Genomic DNA, 19,541 nt, shown 5'->3' on the forward strand with positions numbered 1-19,541 from the left:
TTGACAGATAGTGCGCATGACAACAAACAAATAAAAATACTTGCATCAAAATCTTCTGACATTCTTTCAACACTAATTCTAATAACGAACATTATACAATGAAACAATTATTATAATTAATTTTAAATAGTTTGAAAAATTATCTAGTATTTATCTTTTTTTCTTTGTCAATGTAGTTTTTAAAGATACTTTTGATTTATATATTTGATATATAATAATTATTGAATATAAAGAAATGTTTCTATGATTTTATTTAAAATGCAACAACATTTTTAAAGTTCATCAATTGTTATGATTTTGTTTATATTTTTATTTATAGGTTAGACATTTAAATAAAATTGCTGTCATATAAATATGTCAATCAAATATATAAAAAGATATATATATCTATAGATAGAACATATAATATGCAATTATAATATGAAATAAAACAATTGATAATTATTAATTAATACAATTGCAAATTTTTATGAGATTTACCTGTTGTTAATTAAAAAAAAAAAAGAAAAAAATTGAAATATAAAATCGTTTGTTTCATTAGTCATATTTATACGAGAGAAATGAATTCTTATAAAATATTTCTGATTGGTTAATCCACGAGATATTGTTCTCTGATTGGTGGAGATTCATGTGAATAACACAAATTGAATATTATAGTTGGAAAGAAGTGTATAAAGAAGAAGAGAAAAATAATTTATAGTGAAGGACTGATAGTGTGTGACGTTGGTTGAATTTGTTTTAAACTATTGTAGTTTATTATCAATAACTATATTTATGACGGAAAATGTATTGCAAAACGGCATGGAGCCTTTTCAGGTATTACAGTTTTTTTTTTTGTCAATCTAATATTTAAGCATATTAATATGATTAACTTTATGTTAAACTAAGGTTAGAATGACAATATTGTTGATTTAAATAATAATAACAATTATTTTTGTTTCATTTAAATTGTTGTTGTTTTTGTTTTTGTTTTTCACAGAATCCTGATTGCATTCCTTTGGAAGACTTGATATTAACAATTAAAACTGGTGGTATTCCATATTTAGTTCCTGCTTTAGTAAGATCATTATTTCATAATATTTCAATACTTCTATCAATTGTTTCTTAATATCTTGTATTAATTATTGAATATTATTGTTAATGAAAATTTGTTTAAGGATGAAAAATGGGTTGAAGAACGATACTTTTTGCATTATGAAATTCCAAATATTTATGACAGTAATGGGAGTGAAATTTTGGGTGCTAAAGAACATTGGATTGAAATAATGGGTTATATGATTGATGATTTAAAATGGGTTCTCACTATTCCATTTTACAGGTATCCATATGCATATTTATATTCTATTTTGTTATAATTTTGAAATTGTATTATTGTTTGTTTAGGTTTTGGTCAAATGTTGTATTTAATAGTTCAATATTAGATGCATTGGTATCTTTCTTACAAGAAGCTCCACCATATTATGCTTTGGAAAGTTTTCCTAATGATACTGAAATGCAAAATACTTTAGAAACATTACGTCATTATGTACTTTTGATTTTCACTCGTCTCGTTACAAATAAGGAAAGTCCTACGGAATATATGACAATTTCATATCTTGGAAAATTATTGTACGATCATTTTATATTTACTGTACCTATTATTTATGATTTGTGCCAATTATATGGTCGTGAAAATGAAAAAACAGTATCAAAAATTTTAAATAGTTTGTTCACTCTTCAACCATTGTACAATGATGATATTCAAAGATCTGTTCCTTATCTTGTTGAGGTAAAATACTTACTCTATCATTTTGATTTTATATTCTTTAACAACATGTTTGTTAACATGCAGCAGAGAAAAGATTCCATACAAATGTTTGAATCAATTGTGTTGTGGATATCTGATACTAGTAACAAACATGTTAACGATATTATACAATGTATTTGTTAATGTAATATATTTATACAAAAATATTATCTTTTTATTTAGGCTTTGAATAATGTAGAAAGAAAATTTCAAGAACGACCTAGTTATTCGTTGGATGAAGCTTTACCACTTTTAAACGAATCACCAATAGAACCACCAACCAAAATTACTTTGTTCTCGTTGGAGGATATGATATTATATGTTTTAGATATATCATCTACGATTACTATATTTTTACAAAATTATCCATTGGCAATTAAAAAATATCGTCATGACAAATTCATAAATGAGTAAGTTAATATCTTGATTTGATAATATATGTTTGTTTAAATAAATTTCATGTTTCTCTTTTATATTAGGATAGTTTCTATATATGAGAATACAATACCTGAGATGTATAAAAAATTGAATGAATTAGCATACAACGAAGAAAATTTAACTAAATTTATAGAACTAAGGCATCGTTTAGATGTCACTAGAATAGAATTATTACATCTTTATCGAACCCTAGTGCATGAGCCTGTGGACAATATACATCAGAAACTGTAAGATTTTATCAATCATTAATCTCTCTCTCTCTCTCTTTTGCATTTCATAATTTTATGTATTAATACATTTTGTTTGTTTTGTAGTGATACATTAACAGAAGATGAAATAAAGGATCGAGTTGATGATTATTTAAATTTATTAAGTAACGCAATATCGGAAAAAGAATTTATCACAGATTATCATCAATTTTATCCAGTTGGTTTGGACTTGGAAGAATTGTCAAAAATATGCCCTGAATTGTATCCTTCATATAATATCAATGTATTCATTTGTAATCATTTGATTTTATTTATTAACAATATGGACTTAATAATAATTTATCAGAGATACCATAAAACGTAATTATATATTGCAAGCAGTTTATGCTGCTATAGGGGATTCCCAAATTTCATTTATTTTATCTTCTAATGATAAACAAGTAAGTAGATCAAAGAAGATATAAATGTTCTTTAAAATTTGATGATACATTTGAATAAATGAAATTTTAGGAACCTGTAGCAGGGCCTAGTAATATAGAAATGAATCAACCATCAACATCTAAGAATATTTCAACAGAGAATGCAATATCCAAACCTGCCCGAAGATCATCCATTGAAATAGCTTCTCTTATCAGTGAAGTGAAAGATATTTTAAACGATTTAGGAGAAGGTTTTATTCAGGTTGTATATTTGATTGTACAGTTAAAAAAAGAAAAAAGAACAATATAAAATTAATATTATTATTATGAATATTTTAGATGTGTTTGAAACATTATAACTATGACACTGCAGCTGTGATAAATGCTGTTTTAGAACAAACTTTACCATCGCATTTAAGCGAATTAGATTTTTTCTTACCGTACATTCCACCAGATACTGAAGAAGAACAACCTCCTGCAGCACCACCAACCGTAGAAATAAATCACGATATTCTTTCGGATAGGCTTAACATATTTGATAATGATGAGTTTGATATCATGAATAGAGATGATATCGATATGTCGAGAATTCATAAAGGCAAAAGGTAAGTTATAACATCAAAATACGTAGTTTGTTATTCACAACCGATACCAAAGAGTTACATGTTATGTTCTCCTGTTACTGTCTTTTAAAGTAGTCACCAGTATTGTGTAGAACCCGTTAGCAGAGCCTGTTCTGTTGATGGTGCAAATGGAATGGTCTACTGCCTGTCGAATCTCTGGAACAGTTCTGAAGAGTTCAGCCACGATGGGTTCCGCATGAATTGACGGAAATACAGAAATGGATGGAGAAACTTTCTTACGTCATATCGTAACACTGGATGAGACATAGCAGTAGACCGTTCTATTTGCACCATCAACAGAACAGGCTCTGTTGATGGTATACTACACTTTCCACATCGTTGGTAATGGGTTCTATACAATACTGGTGATTACTTTAAAGGACAGTAACAGGTGCAAACATGTAACTCTTTTTTCAACCTACGTATTTTTGATATTTCATCTAAGAGACTACATGTGTTTTCTATTTGTTTCATATTTAGGAAAGATAAATACAGGAATATGAATGAATTATTAAACGATAAATCAGAAATTAGAAAAGTTTCTGACATATATAGTAAATACAGTATGGTTGCTGATAATTATGATGATGAGTATGACGATACGTATGATAGTCATGATGTAAGAGGTACAACGCAAGATGACATAGCAGAATCTAGAGCTTTTACTACTCCTAGGGTTGGTTGATGATTACATACACACACACATTATTTCAATTGTTATAATTATTTTGTTGATATATTTCGAATATTACTACATGTATTTAACATACAGATTTGTTGTAATATTTTGTTGAAATGAATGATTTCATGATTACAGGTGTTGTTTGCGAAAAATAAAAATATAACAGAGTCCGAAGATGAGAGTGAAACTGACAGTGAAAATGAGAATAATTCTAATGGAGTTATTAATAAAGATAATTTTGTACAAAATCCAGCAGAATTACGTGCTAAAGCTGAACAACGAAGACAAGCTGCTGCTGCTGCTGGACGAGGCAAGAGACCATCAAACGATGTTGTTGGTAAGAATTAGAAATATTTTTCTTTATATATATATATATCTAATATTATATCTTAATAATACATAATACAATATACATTTAGATTGTTTTCTTTTTTTTCTTTATATTGTACGCTAATTAAAATATTTGTTCATTAAAAAAATGCTTTTTTTTAATTCCTCGATAATATATATTAAGAGGAATTTCAAATGAAATTACGATATTAATATTTATATATATATATATTACTAAGGTTTACATTTATTTTATATATTTTAGGCAAACCTAAGGGCCAAGGGCAAAATAAAGAAGTTACTATTAACAGAGATAAGAAAAATGCTCATAAAGCTACACGGGCTAATCACAATCGTCGAGCTGGTGCCCAATGGAAACAAAGACACGGAATGATACATTCGTGAAATTATTAATTAAAAAAAAGATAAAGAACAATTTATCCATATATTTCCAACAATGTAAATACTGCCAAAAAGAAAAAAAAACGATTTTAAGCGCAAAAACTTTCGTATACAATTATTTAACTATAAATGATTTAATTTTGTTAACATACAATTCCGTGACAAACATTTGTCCTATGTTGTGTTGTAAACCTTAGATGAGAGAACAATTCATTTGGTTGTAATATAGTTTACGAAAAATGCCTAATCTATTTAGGCATCAATCGTTTTATTATCCATCATCCTTCCCCCAAAGCCTTAAGAGAATTATTTTATGGATAAAGATGATAATGGAATTGTTAAAAATACATTTTGTATGATTATTATATCCCTAAGTCTTTTATAATTGCTAATAGTATTTTTATATATATCATTGCATGAAGCGTAATTAAAAAGTTATTTTTGTTGTATTAAAAAACAAAAAGAGAACATCATCAACATTAATGATCTTTCACAATTGTTAATCCTCTTATTCTATTAATTTGACTATTAATCGATTGTTGATATTCTTCTTCTGGTATAGTACCGTTAGGAGATTCAGAAGGATTATGTACAGGCATCAATTGTGTAAAAAGTCCTGTTGTGTTACCGTAATAATCTAATTGTATCATTATCAGAGCGTGTATACTCGGTTTGATATATTCCAGTCTTTTGTCGAGAAACATTGGTAAATCAATAAGTAATTGAGCATGCAATGTTTTCAATTCTTTAGCAGCTGCTTCCTCTATTCTACGTTCTCTCTCCAATTTGGCAATATGACTTGCCGTTCTATCTTTCTTTTCTTGTAACTTTTTAACACGATTGTAAGAATATTTCCATGCTGTTACCAATTCTTCTCTCTTAGCTATAGCTGCGGCAATCAATGCAAATTCATCTCGTAACTTTTTTAATGGATCTATAAATGTTTTGTGACACAATGCTGCCATTTCTTGTACAGTTTTACCGACCTGTTTGCAAATGTCAAAGGAAAAAAGAAAAGAAACTTGTTTCGATAACTCTACAATGAAATTCATGTTACACAGTACCATTGTACAGTTATCACATTGTATTACATACCTGGGTAGTTATTGAATGATACTCTTCGACAATTCTTCTAAATTCATCACTGATATGAGTTAAACCGCAAGTAGTTAAATTCATGCTCAAACGTTGATCTGCTCTGTCCAAGTTAACTACAGCTTGGAGATACTTCTTCATTTCTTTCGTTAACTTTCTTATCGTATCCTCAACACTGTCATCAAAATTCATATTAATTAATACATAGAATGAAATAATAAAGGATTTCTTTTAGAATTATTTATAAGAATAGATAATAATCATACTAGATCAATCTCTGTACTGCAACATCCAGTTCTCTATCCTCTGCATGAGAGAGTAGAGGTTGTGCTGGACTTGGTCTTAATGTCAAATGATTTTTTTTCAGCGGATTCCTAATATCATAATAAAATTTTGTAATACATTGTTCCAATACTTTATTAATTTAATTAATTATTATTATTATTATTATTATAAAATTTATAATTGTATAATTTGACTTACCACGTCATGTTAAATCTTGACAAAATGAGGTTATCATCATATTTTAAATTCTTCTCAAGATGAAATTTTCGTTCACACGAATATGACGCGGCGACAATGGAATTTCGATGTTAAATTCTTCGATAACCCGAAACATTTGGAGATGTTTATCGTTCTCGTTATCGCAATTGGAAACCGATAAGATTCAAGATTATCTTTTCTTTCATACTTTCACATTTTTCACGCACAAGTATACAATTAACGTTGCATTTATAATCGATTGACATTATTTTCTCGAATTTGTAATAGATGACGTCTTAGCAATCGATAAATTCCTTCCACTTGTTTTTTTTTTTTTATCTTTTTGTACAAATCTTACGAGACACTCTTCTAACCTACACAGTACATACTACTCTGCGTGTAAGGATGTCGTTCGAGTTTGCGCATGCGCACTTGAATCTATCTCTCTTTTTGGTATTATAACCTTATTTCATCAATAAGATTATTCGAATCTTTTTATATTATAATAATAATAATTATAATTATAACAATAATCTATAAATATATTATAAATTCTTGTTTATTAGAAATTTATTTTATATTACAATCCATTCAACTTATTATTTATTATTTTTATTATTTTAATGTATTGTGTGTTAAATTGATTATATTATAAAAAGTAATTTTATTATTTACATAATAATTTGTTAATACATTCACTATCACTTCACATATTTATAACATACTGATATTCATTGAACATTTGCAATTGTGATTGATACAAACAATAAATTTGAACTTATTGAAATCACTTTTCCACTTCACCATAGCAAATGTATTAATGTTGACTGAGTTATTGGAGGATTGTAGTAATCTATTAATCTAATGAGATTAGAAATATTGAAAAATGATATAATTCCTGTTATTTTTATCTGATCTAAGATAATATAATATTGGTTAACTATTTTATATTCTAATGATCTATTATAATTAATTCATCTATCCCCCAATCCTCATAACTGTTATCAGGTAAATATCGCCTTATGACAATAGGAATTTTCCTCTGTTTCAATTCTTTCATAGCAATTTGTAAAGGATCAGTTTCACCTTCTAATTCAACCATTACAGGAGCACACATTGCTATCTGTAAAGCTCTTGTCCCTAACACCCTTGCCCTTTCATATCTGCAAATGTATTTAATTAGATATTATGTTTTAAAGCAAGATTGGTTTTATTAATGAATAGATAAAGTAATGGAATTTTACTTAGTCATATATCTTGTGGTTATTCTTTTGTTTCTTTGAACTCCTCCGGATGCTTCTCCTGCAGCTAATAATTCAATATTTTCACCATCCTCCTCTTGTGCTTCCAATTCGATATTATCATCATCATCAACATCATCAAAATCATCGGCAACTCTTAAACAATGTTATTAGGTTATGTTACAAATGCATTGAATTTTTGTAAAGATAAAAGTAAAAGTATTTGAAAGAAATGAATTATTTGTTCTTACTCGTCTCCGTCGAAATCGTCGTCAGCCATAATTATTTATTTATTTATTTATAAAGTTTTATAAAATAAATCTGCACAATAAATATATTTGGATCGTTGACTACACAATAATTCAATGGTTACTAAATATATTTACGTAGTTACGATTTATTTTTGAAAGATGTCGCACATATATTGCATTGGTTATGTAAAAAAAATGTCAGATGTCGCACATGTTGCATTAGTATTGTAAAGAATGTTGGTAAAGTAGATTTCGTTTAAATTTGATAAGAACAAGAAAATTTCTACTTGTAAAAATGATTTATTTTATTTGCAATTTCATTTTTATCAAATTGCAATAAATTAATATTTAAAATGATAATATTATTGATAGCAAAAGTGTTGGAAAGTATGATTGATGTGAGACAATTATTATGTCCCACTTGTAAGTTTTTTTTTCTTCCTCAAAACATGTTTGTCTTTCAAGGTCAAGGACAGGTAAAGTAAAGAAAGGTCAGTATTCCATATATAAATCGATAGATTCTTTTTTTTTTATATATATTATATAATTGATTAGAAGGTTAATTGATTTGATTAAGAAAAAATAATATTAAAAAAAAAAATGATTTTATCAATTTGCTTTACTCGATTAAAATGTAAATCCTTTTCACAAGAAACGATTTATGAAATTTGCATACGATTATTGTTTAATGATTGAAAAACATTGAAATTTCAGGAAGTGTCTCGTTGTTTGATGAATTTGATCCTATTTGATCTTCTTAGAAACAAGTGTGCAAAGATGGAAGATCTTTTTAAGTTACAATTATTAGTAATACATTTAATCCATCTAATGTAAGACTTTTTAAGGTCACACACACATATATATATACATTCAATTATGCAAGAAACAAATGTTGTTTACAATATTTGATAAAAATATCAATGGTCATGTATTGAGCTATAATTAAAACCAAGATTTTTGTTATTTTACATTTTTATCTTTTAAAATATACTAAATATTTTCTATAGTATATAATAATTATATTTATCATTTAAGTTTAGCAACATTGTTTATGTCAAATTATTACAAAATGTTCCTTTCTTTTTAATAGCTGGCTATTATTAAGTTTAGAAACATTTCTTTTAAATAACACTAAATATTTCTTATATTATACAATAATTATATTTATCATTTAAGTTTAGCAACATTGTTTATGTCAAATTATTACACAAAATGTTCCTTTCTTTTTAATAGCTGGCTATTAATCATATCTTTCCTAATATCTACAAAAAAAAAAAAACATAATTTAGTATACTATAAAAGTAATTTTGAAATAAATATTTATCAGTTATAATGATATCATTTTATTGTATCTTACATTGTACACACAATGTTGCAATCGACTTATTAATCAAACGAATTTGGATGATTTCCATTGAAAACAAGTTTTTTTTTTGTATTAACAATGAACACTACAAAGAAAAAAACAAAAGGCTCTTGAAAATGTTGTTTGAACAAAATTGTAATCTCTATTTTATTGTACCTTACATTGTACACACAATGTTGCAATCGAACTTATTAATCAAACGAATTGGATAATTTCCATTGAAAACAAGTTTTTTGTACTAAAAATGAACAATTAAAGACAAAAAAAACAAAAATCTTCTGGAAATGTTGTTTGAAAAAAAAAAAAGGTTGTAATCACGAATAAATGAATAATTAATAAGAAGATTAAACATATGTAAATATTACATAGATTTAATTCCACCTATCAATTATGTAAACAAAACAAAAAAACCAAACTATTTTATTGTATCTTACATGGCATACACCATGTTGCAATCAACATATCGATCAAACGAATTTGGATGATTTCCATTGAAAACCAGTTTTTTTTTTTTTGTATTAACAATGAACAATATAAAGAAAAAGAAAAAAAACAAAAGGCTCCTGGAAATGTTGTTTGAAAAAAACAAAAGTTGTAAGCTCGAATAAATTAACAGTTAATAAGAAGATTATAAACATATGTACATATTACATAGATTTAATTACACATATCAATTATATATATATAAAAAAAAAAATACTACTAACCCTTTGAATTGTTAGTAACACGTGTATTGTTTCCAACATCTTTTATTAATTACCTATTAGATCATTTATATAAGAATGTTTGCTTATCTTAAGTAAAGAAATAATAATAACTTATACTTATCTCTCTCTCTCTCTCACTCTCTCTTTCTCTCATTCACTTTTTGTTGTTGTCTCTTTTTAATTCTTGATATCATTGCTACTTGTGGGAGGGATTTATTCATTATTCATCTCTCTCTTTCTTTCTTTCTTTCTTTCTTTCTTTTCTCATAACGAGAAACGTTTCATCAGTTCATAGAATATATGTGTAAGTTATAATGATGAGGGAGGACTAGGTTTTTAATACAAAAGTCGTTGAAGTATATAAAACCAGAATTGCTTTCAGTCGATAACGAGTCTTTGAGAGTAGTACTTGTCGATCATAAGTACTCATATTTAAATATCATTTCATCTAAATCATACAAATCTATTTTTTTATTATTTTTCTTTTTGTTCTAAACAAAGATTTGGAAACTTTATAAGGGGGTTGAAGAAAATGAACAATTTTAATTTTCAAATTACATTTGTGACAAATAACAATTTCTAATTTTGTGATATAGTGATCGATAAATTAGAAAACAAAAAAGATTAATTGTTCAATTGTATAAAAAAAAAAACCATAGAAATCTATTTTTATTTGTTTTTGTTGTTGTTGTTGTTGTTGTTGTTCTAAAAAAAGGATTTGTGGAAACTTTAAAAAGGGGGTGAAGAAAACAGTATTAATTGTTCATTTGTATATATAAAAAAAAGAAAAGTAGATTATTTTTGTTTTTTTGTTTCTATGATTTAATAGGATAATAATGAGATAACATAATTGGAGATGATCAAAGTTTAAAGTATGTGAACTGTGAACTGTGAAACACCAATTTTGGAAAATAATTTATTATAATAATTTATTTCTCTATATATATATATATATATTGTTCTTCTAACAAAATGATAAATTAACAAACATTATGCTGATAAACGTAATTATTATTGTAACAAGTTTACTTGAACTTACGAACTTTTGTAGATTTTTCTTATTTTCACAAACAATTGACACAGATTTTAAATCTATAAGTTGAAATATTGAAATATATATTTATATCGATTGAGACAAATTAAATAGTGATCGAAGAGTGAAATTACAAAAAAAAAAAAAACAAAAAATATTGAATTATTTTAAATGTATTATTTATTTTTTTTGTTGACATTTATATTCGCATTGATTTTTATAAAACGATTGTGAAAATGATAAAGAAGTTCTTAGATAAGACTTTGAAATTGCATATGAGTCAAGATGATAAATCATTGTCATTAGATTAAATAAAATCTAATCTTTTTTTCTCACACACTCTTTTCCATCTTGTGTATGTGTGTGTGTGTGTGTGTGTGTAGTTTTTTTTTTAATTGTCTCTATAAATTTCATTTACTATTTTATTTATGGTGGTATAAACATACACGTGAATATACAACTTTTATCATAGTTTATTGACGTCAATTCATTTAAAAACAAAAAAAAAACAAAAAAAGAAAGAAATTTTGTAAAATAAAAACCAAACAAGTGGAAAAATAATTTTTGAGAGACACAATGAACGGAAACGTAGTACCGATTGATATCAAGGTATCTTATCTTATTTATTATTCATTATTCTAGATAATTTATCAATATTAATTAATGATCGATTAATCATATCGATTATAATCATTTCGAATGTATAATATTATCAATTTCAATATATTAATTATATATATATATATTTTTTTTTTTATTCTAATTCAATTCACATCGATATATTCAGTCGAGTCATAAATAACTTCCGTTTTTTTTTTAATGAGACAAACAATGGTGTTTTTGTCATTAATAAATGCACGACACTTTTCATGGAGTTTTTTTTTTTTTTTGTAATCTTTGTATCTGTTGGACGTGTATCTATTGAATTTTGTTTCAATATTACCTTTAAAAGGTTCATCAAAGTTGGAAATACGTATTGCACTTTGTTCATCTTTTAAGGTTGTATCTTCAGAACGAAATTTTACAAACCAATTTCTAACTGCCCTATCAGTTATCAAGTCCTGCACTGTATATGCTGTATATTTTTGCAGTTTCCACTTTAGTGCTATTGCTTTGTTTCAATTCTTACAGCATATTACATGTCGAATATGCACTTTTTACTAAAAGTTGGAAAAACGTCCTGCACTTGGTTCATCTTTTACAGTCGTATCTTCAGAATGGAATTTTACAAACCAATTTCTGACTGCTCTATCAGTTATCAAGTCCTGCACTGTATATGCTGTATATTTTTGCAGTTGCCACTTTAGTTTCAATTCTTACAGCATTACATGATCGAATATGCACTTTTTACTAAAAGTTGGAAAAACGTCTTGCACTTGGTTCATCTTTTACAGTCGTATCTTCAGAATGCAATTTTACAAACCAATTTCTGACTGCCCTATCAGTTATCAAGTTCTGCATTGTATATGCTGTATATTTTTGCAGTTGCCACTTTAGTTTCAATTCTTACAGCATTACATGGTCGAATATGCACTTTTTACTAAAAGTTGGAAAAACGTCCTGCACTTGGTTCATCTTTTACAGTCGTTTCTTCAGAATGAAATTTTACAAACCAATTTCTAACTGCTCTATCAGTTATCAAGTCCTGCACTGTATATGCTGTATATTTTTACAGTTGCCACTTTAGTGCTATTGCTTTGTTTCAATTCTTAAAGCATATTACATGTCGAATATGCACTTTTTGCTATTCATTTCAGTGGTTAAGAAAAAACTGTTAAATGTAACATTGGACTACATAAAAAAGTTGACAGAAAACTAAACTGAATTCTCATTTATACAGTGATATCAAAAATTCGTTTGTTTCGGTGATTTATAAGTAGGTAAATACGAAAAATAGATTTTACATAATCACATTGGAAGTTACTTATGACTCGATCTAATAATAACCTTTTTTTTTTAATACAAATAAATAAATAAATAAATAAATTTATTGTAATAATAAAATTATACATGTGAAATTTGTCAACTTCTTTTTTTATTCAGATGGATTGGAAAAACAATGCGGAAATGAAAAGACGTGAAAGAAAGGGTGTTGTTTATCAGGTGAGATGAAATTAACAAAAAAAAAAAAAAGAAAAAAATATAATAAAAAATACAACAAATATAAAACAAAATCAAATCTTATTTAATGGTATTGTGAAGACAATAAGTGTGATAAGTTTATTTGTTAGAAAATATTGTTTTATTGTATTACGAAATTCTAGATTTGATAAATACGACTCGTATTTGAAATTACGCAATCAAAGTGTATCAATTTTTTTTTTTCTTTTGGATGATAATCTGGTGTCATGGACCCATCATGATGATATTATTGAAATTTTTTCTCTTATCGTTCAACTAATTTTGTATTTTTTCCTTTTTTTTTCTAACTTGTTATCACATTGAAAAAAATATATTTTGTATATCTTTGTACCAAAGCTTTATACACTTGTACACAATTATTGTCAAACTTATTTATTTATTATTATTTAAAAAACAAATTATTAGTATTATTATTATTATTATTATTATTATTAGTTTAATGTCTATTAAGTTTATTTGTCTAATTAGTTAATATTTAATAAGTTAACTAATTATACAAATAAATTATTTAAAACTATCATATAGACATATTTTGATATCTTTGTACAAAAGCTTTATACACTTATACACAATTAATATCAAACTTATTTATTTATTATTATTTAAAAAACATTATTAGTATTATTATTATTAGTTAAATGTTTATTTTTATAATTAGTTAATATTTAATAAGTTAACTAATTATACAAATAAACTTAGTAGACATTTATAAACAACTTAAACTAATATTAGTTTAATATTTGATATTAAATATATTTGATATATAAAATACATATTGAATATTAATTTAAATTGTTTATAAATGTCTACTAAGTTTATAATAAATTATTATAAAACGAAAAATCACGATTATTCAGAATTAACTAACGTAATACATTCCTTAGTACATACAGAATCATTTATATAACAACAACTACGTTTGATCAAACTGTAAGTTTTATAACAATTTCTAACGTAACTGTGTTTCTTTCTTTTCTCTTTTTTTTTTTCTAAAAAAACGGGTTTTTTTTTCTCTATACTGATAATTACTTGTTGAAAATTCAAGGAATATTATAATAACTGGTTGTACGATGTATCACACGCGTCCAATAATTATTCATAGTTGATTAATTTGAAACGTAAAATTAACGCAACATTTAACATTATTTTGTAAAATACAGTTAAATCATTTTATTAAATGACCAATATTATATCTTATCTTCTTATCTATTTTTCATTCCTTATTTTTTTTTCTTTTCTTTTAATTATTGTTTCGTTAATACATAATTAATTTATTATTTTCATTCAAGAAACTATACAGTTTAATTAAATGATTTTAACACTAACACAATTATCAATTACATTTTGCAATAATGTTACGTATTCTTGTTGAAACCAAAAAAAAAGAAAAAAAGAAAAAATATCATAAATATACAGTGTGGTTCAAAAAAGAACAATTTTAATATTCCTATAAATTATTCATGTTGATTATACTCAAATATTTTGTAACACACATATATATATATAAATGGTTATCTATTTAAAATGTAAATTTATTCAATCAAACATTCATCGATAATTAACAAAACATCCTGTATAATATTGATTGAACATATTTTGAATAATTTTGTAGTATTATATAAAAGTATATTGCAATTAATAATTCTAATCCCATATATAAGTGTCAATTTAAATTCATAGTTACGTGTATACTCTTATGTATTCAATTCTATAAAGTTATATATACATATATATATATCTTACTAAATCATTACAAAATTTTGTACAATTTGTTTTTTCAGATATTAATGAGTCTCAGTGCAAATTTCGTAATAATTGGACCAGCTATGGGGTTTGGTTACAGTGCTGTTGCACTTGGACCACTTAGATCTGAGTCAAGTGACGTTCAAATTAATTTTAATCAAGCTAATTGGATCGGTTAGTTTTAATTTTTAAACATTTAACACGTTTCATTTGAGAAAAGATGAAAAAAAAACCAAAAAAACAAAAGAAAATATTTTTTGCAGCAACTTCATCAGCTTTGGGTATTCCAATTGGTTGCGTTTTATCGAGTTTTTTGATGAGGCGTGGTAGGAAGTTAACATTGTTGATGGTATCGATAATATCATTCATCGGTTGGATAATTATTTACATGTCAAACAGTTATGAACAAATATTAATTGGCAGAGTAATATCTGGCATTGGTACGGGATTAGGATCGATACCTGCCACTGTTTATTCTGGTGAAATTGCTAATATTAAATGGCGTGGTACTATGGTTACTTGGACTGGAAGTTTCATAGCTTTGGGAGTTTTGATAGTTTACTTTTTTGGTTGTATCTTTAAGGTAATTTTACAACATTTTTTTTTTAATTAAATGAATTATATTATATATATATATATATATATATATATATATATATATATATATATATATAAATTACGTGTCACGTTGTTTGTTTGCAATGGACTCCTAAATGATTGAACCGATTTTAATAAAATTTTTCACACTGTCTGTAGTTTCATTCAACTTGAAAGATAGAATAGTTTATATCTCATTAACTCATTAACAAAGAGTCATGATTATCTCTGTTAGTTCGATAAGATTCTAACAGATGAGGATATAAGATAATTCGTTGACTTAATATATATATTAATATTAGTGTTGTGTACCAAATAGTATTACAATATTATATTAAATTAATAAATATATTTTACTAGAATCGAATAACTTCGATTATCGCCTCGAATATTCTCTATAACTCGAATATCGAGTTAACTTCAAGCTATAAACTTTTCGCATAACAATTTATAAATAAAATAACAAATTAATTAAATAAACAACTTAAATTGGACCGAATTGTAACGCTAAACCATTATCGAATCCACCTGAAGACACACACAAAATTTCATTAAAATCGGTCCAGCTGTTTAGGAGGAGTTCAGTGAGATACACACGCACAGAAGAAATATATATATATAAAGATATGTACTGTGTTATATTTCAAATAATATGTTACAATAATTAATGTAATTAATGTAAAATTATAAATTTTGTTTTATAGGAGGATTGGCGAATGATAGCACTAATGTGTTCATTATTCCCCATATTATCAATTGCACTGATAGTACTAGTATTACCAGAATCCCCTATGTGGTATCGAGAACGTGGTAGATTGGAGGAAGCTGTTGAAACATTAAAAAAATTTCGTGGTATACCAAAAGATGATCCTGCCACTACCGACATTTTATTAGAATTAAAACCAAATAATCAACAACGACACAAAAAACATCTAATGAAACATTTGTTTAGAAGAAATGCAATAATACCATTTGCAATAATGTTGATTTACTTTTTGTTTCAACAATTTTCGGGAATATTTGTGATGGTTTATTATGCTGTTGACATTGTTCAAAGTGCTGGCATCAAATTGGATCCATATTTGGGTGCAGTTTTTATCGGTGTTGCTAGATTTATCGGTAGTATAGTGATTGCATTATTTTCATCGAAGTATGGTAGAAGAGTACCATCGATAGTTTCTGGAAGTGGCATGACACTATCCATGGGTATGTTGTCCATTTATTTACTCATGAATGATAAAGGATACGTCATCAAAGATGGTGGTATTATACCTGTTATCTGTGTAGTAACTTACATATTTTTAAGTACACTTGGTTTCTTATCGATACCATTTGCCATGATTGGTGAAATTTATCCGAGTAAAGTCAAGGACATACTTTCTGGATTAACAACATGTATCACTTATATATTTAGTTCAATTACTATTAAAACTTATCCAAATATGTTATTAATTATGGGTAAACATGGTGTTTTCTTTTTTTATGCAATTGTGTCATTATTGGGAACACTTTTTATAATATTTTGCTTACCAGAAACCAAAGGCAAATCATTGAATGAGATTGAAGAGATGTTTAATAAAAAAAAGAATGACAGTAATGTTTTAGAAAGTGATGGTACAGTTGCCATGGTTTCTAATGGTGTTGAAAATATACAAGTTGATCATGTCAATGTTAACAGAGTTTAAGTTTAAGATTGACTGGGTTTTTTCTTTTTTTTTTTTTTCAGATAGATAATATTGTCATTGTAAAATATATAGATTATAATTAGTATCTATTAGATATTTGATTATGTATTATAAATAGAATAATTAATAATTATGATAATAGGTAACTGAAAATTGACACGTTTTTATCAGACAGTGATAAGAGTTTATTTACACGATAAGATTTATTATGAAGTAATATTGTAATAAATGTATATATATATATATAAATTATTTTTACAGACCAATTATTATGTTTTATGTAAAATATTAAACAAAATATGAATTGTTGTTCACAAATATCGTGTTATTCAAATGTTACCTGTAATATTGGGATCTCTGGCAGGGAGTAATTGGCGTAAGCAATTCGACCTATCTACACTAATATTGAATTTAGCCACCAGATAGCGGTATTCAAGTAGCTAGAGATCCCAATAATATGTTTTTTATTTGTTATTGCAAATGATGTGAATGAATTACATCTGTGTTTTTTAACACGCGTTTAAATTTAATTCATAATTAACGAGATATTTGAAATTATCATAAAAATACAAAATATATTATTGAAGAAGAAGAAGAAGACAAATATTCAAGTTATGTTTAATTAGTTAACGATTAATAAAAATACATATTTTAAGATAAATGTATAAATAAATTTTCGATGATATTTATTTGATTTAAACGCACAGTTGATGTATGAATATCATGATTGAAATTAAAAACATGAGAAAAATGAAACCATTAATAATCAAAACTTGTTTAAACACAGATGTCATTCTAAGTATTTCACTTGAAATAAAAAAAAAAAAAAAACAAATGAATATAAGCATGTTTTATTAACAAATGTATTTGTTAAACATTATTTTCACGTGAAACGTTTATTAAATTTCATGCAAATTCATGGGAATGATGATTTCTCATCATGTTATATTTATCATTTGATCAAAGTAAGAAAATTATTGAACAAAGCTCGAAAGAAGTTTTACGTTTACGAATAGACTTTTGTATATGTGTGTGTGTGTGTGTGTGTGTGTGTGTGTGTTAGTTACTTCTATTAATGGACAAATATAAATTTCAAATAATAATCACAAAAGAAACTTTTCAAGATAAGATGTAATTATATCTTACGATAAAATTGTTTGCTTTAGTTTCGACAGTACTTGTAAGTTGTATTATATATAAGTATATATATATATATATATATATATATATATATATATATATATATGTATGTACATAAGACGAAGTGTTGAGATAAAGAGAAAATTTTTTGTTTTTATTTTTTATTTTTTTTTTTTTTTTTATTATTAAAATCTTAAATAATAAATTAACAAAAGGTCGTAACAATCACGAATAATTAAATAACAAACACAAAATAATGTACAATTGTAATAATGTGTTGAAACGCAGGAAATCAAATGGAAAAGAGATGAAAGGTATGAAAAAGAGAACGGGTGGGGGGAAGGGTTGAGGGATGGAGGGTGGGAGGGAGCTAGGGAGAAAGGGAGGGGATGGATTAAAGACGACGAGACTCATACGAGTAACTAATAATAGTGATGATGATAATAGTTGATTCAAGCGATAATAACGATAACACACATTTTAGTTAACGTTATAACATTAATTAAAAAATGTGTTGAGAATAATAATAATAATAATAATAATAATAATAATAATAATAATAATCGTAATAATATGTCGTTGGAGATTGACCTCAAAAAAAAAAAAAACAAATTAGAAATAAATTATCTCTTATTTGTATAAAGTTGCTTATAAATGTATGTATAATGCAAAACCCTACGATAGGGGGTAGTCCCTTTTTTTATTCTCTAAAGAAGAAGAAGAAGAAGAAGAAGAAGAAGAAGAAATAGAAAAATTAAATTAAATTAAATTAAATAAAATAAAATTAAATAAAATTAAATTAAATTAAAATAAAAGGAACGTTCGAAGATTTTGTTTTGCATCGATTCATGGTTTGTTGTTGTTGTTTGTTTTTGTTTTATGAAAAAGTTTAATTCGACGAATTATTATAATTATTATGAAATCATGGCAAAGGTACTAAAAGTATTAATTATGTTTAACTTTGATGATTGAATTGTTTAAAACGTGTTCTCTCTCTCTGTCTCTATTCAAATTTATCTCTTGAATGTTTTTTTTTTTTCTTCATTAAAACAAAAAAAAACTGTTAACGAAGTATTCCTAACCTAAGAAGAGAACACGTTTTGTTTTGTTTCTTCTACAATGTTTTTTTTCTAATGCGAAACTAAAAATATCTTTCGTCGTCCATATTT

The 19,541-nt window shown here is 25.8% G+C and overlaps 4 protein-coding genes and 1 long non-coding RNA gene across 5 annotated transcripts; 3 read left to right on the plus strand and 2 right to left on the minus strand.

Annotated features, from left to right (window-relative positions):
* Window positions 1-647: 647 nt before the first annotated feature.
* On the plus strand, window positions 648-5,352 carry LOC107069941 (activating signal cointegrator 1 complex subunit 2). Its single transcript, XM_015327665.2, has 13 exons — window positions 648-816; window positions 980-1,057; window positions 1,158-1,318; window positions 1,384-1,768; window positions 1,970-2,196; window positions 2,266-2,451; window positions 2,539-2,694; window positions 2,780-2,873; window positions 2,944-3,114; window positions 3,192-3,457; window positions 3,956-4,151; window positions 4,293-4,494; window positions 4,753-5,352. Exons 1-13 carry the CDS (start codon window positions 775-777, stop codon window positions 4,890-4,892), a joined length of 2,304 nt encoding a protein of 767 aa, XP_015183151.2. The 5' UTR covers window positions 648-774; the 3' UTR covers window positions 4,893-5,352.
* On the minus strand, window positions 5,342-6,861 carry LOC107069942 (bridging integrator 3 homolog). Its single transcript, XM_015327666.2, has 4 exons — window positions 6,468-6,861; window positions 6,251-6,358; window positions 5,985-6,159; window positions 5,342-5,875 (listed from the first exon to the last, which is right to left on the minus strand). Exons 1-4 carry the CDS (start codon window positions 6,473-6,475, stop codon window positions 5,369-5,371), a joined length of 798 nt encoding a protein of 265 aa, XP_015183152.1. The 5' UTR covers window positions 6,476-6,861; the 3' UTR covers window positions 5,342-5,368.
* A 147-nt stretch (window positions 6,862-7,008) lies between these two features.
* Window positions 7,009-8,120, minus strand: RpII18 (RNA polymerase II subunit RpII18). The gene is made up of 3 exons (XM_015327664.2): window positions 7,960-8,120; window positions 7,712-7,864; window positions 7,009-7,630 (listed from the first exon to the last, which is right to left on the minus strand). The coding sequence occupies exons 1-3, from the start codon at window positions 7,986-7,988 to the stop codon at window positions 7,420-7,422; spliced, it is 393 nt and encodes a 130-aa protein (XP_015183150.1). The 5' UTR covers window positions 7,989-8,120; the 3' UTR covers window positions 7,009-7,419.
* Window positions 8,121-8,240: 120 nt separating this feature from the next.
* LOC149030424 (uncharacterized) lies at window positions 8,241-10,150 on the plus strand. Its single transcript, XR_016178827.1, has 2 exons — window positions 8,241-8,450; window positions 8,674-10,150. It is a non-coding gene; the product is annotated as an uncharacterized LOC149030424 (long non-coding RNA).
* A 260-nt stretch (window positions 10,151-10,410) lies between these two features.
* LOC107069939 (facilitated trehalose transporter Tret1-2 homolog) lies at window positions 10,411-19,492 on the plus strand. The gene is made up of 5 exons (XM_015327662.2): window positions 10,411-11,674; window positions 13,109-13,168; window positions 14,989-15,124; window positions 15,214-15,533; window positions 16,252-19,492. The coding sequence occupies exons 1-5, from the start codon at window positions 11,642-11,644 to the stop codon at window positions 17,230-17,232; spliced, it is 1,530 nt and encodes a 509-aa protein (XP_015183148.2). The 5' UTR covers window positions 10,411-11,641; the 3' UTR covers window positions 17,233-19,492.
* Window positions 19,493-19,541: the final 49 nt, after the last annotated feature.

Source organism: Polistes dominula, unplaced genomic scaffold (genome assembly GCF_049000335.1).
Source record: "Polistes dominula isolate Pdom_NZ unplaced genomic scaffold, Pdom_raw_medaka contig_37, whole genome shotgun sequence".
Lineage (NCBI taxonomy): Eukaryota > Metazoa > Arthropoda > Insecta > Hymenoptera > Vespidae > Polistes > Polistes dominula.

Bases quoted from the DNA above. Each gene is read 5' to 3' on its own strand.
- LOC107069941 (XM_015327665.2), top strand. From the start codon at position 775: ATGACGGAAAATGTATTGCAAAACGGCATGGAGCCTTTTCAG. The intron at 1,319-1,383 runs GTATCCATATGC...TTGTTTGTTTAG, and splicing joins CTCACTATTCCATTTTACAG to GTTTTGGTCAAATGTTGTAT. The intron at 2,197-2,265 runs GTAAGTTAATAT...CTTTTATATTAG, and splicing joins CATGACAAATTCATAAATGA to GATAGTTTCTATATATGAGA.
- LOC107069942 (XM_015327666.2), bottom strand. The intron at 6,160-6,250 runs GTATGATTATTA...TTTTGATGACAG, and splicing joins GCAGTACAGAGATTGATCTA to TGTTGAGGATACGATAAGAA. The intron at 5,876-5,984 runs GTATGTAATACA...ATTTGCAAACAG, and splicing joins ATCATTCAATAACTACCCAG to GTCGGTAAAACTGTACAAGA.
- RpII18 (XM_015327664.2), bottom strand. From the start codon at position 7,988: ATGGCTGACGACGATTTCGACGGAGACGA. The intron at 7,865-7,959 runs GTAAGAACAAAT...ACATTGTTTAAG, and splicing joins GACGATTTCGACGGAGACGA to AGTTGCCGATGATTTTGATG. The intron at 7,631-7,711 runs GTAAAATTCCAT...ATACATTTGCAG, and splicing joins ACCACAAGATATATGACTAA to ATATGAAAGGGCAAGGGTGT.
- LOC107069939 (XM_015327662.2), top strand. From the start codon at position 11,642: ATGAACGGAAACGTAGTACCGATTGATATCAAG. The intron at 11,675-13,108 runs GTATCTTATCTT...TTTTTTATTCAG, and splicing joins TAGTACCGATTGATATCAAG to ATGGATTGGAAAAACAATGC. The intron at 15,125-15,213 runs GTTAGTTTTAAT...TATTTTTTGCAG, and splicing joins TAATCAAGCTAATTGGATCG to CAACTTCATCAGCTTTGGGT.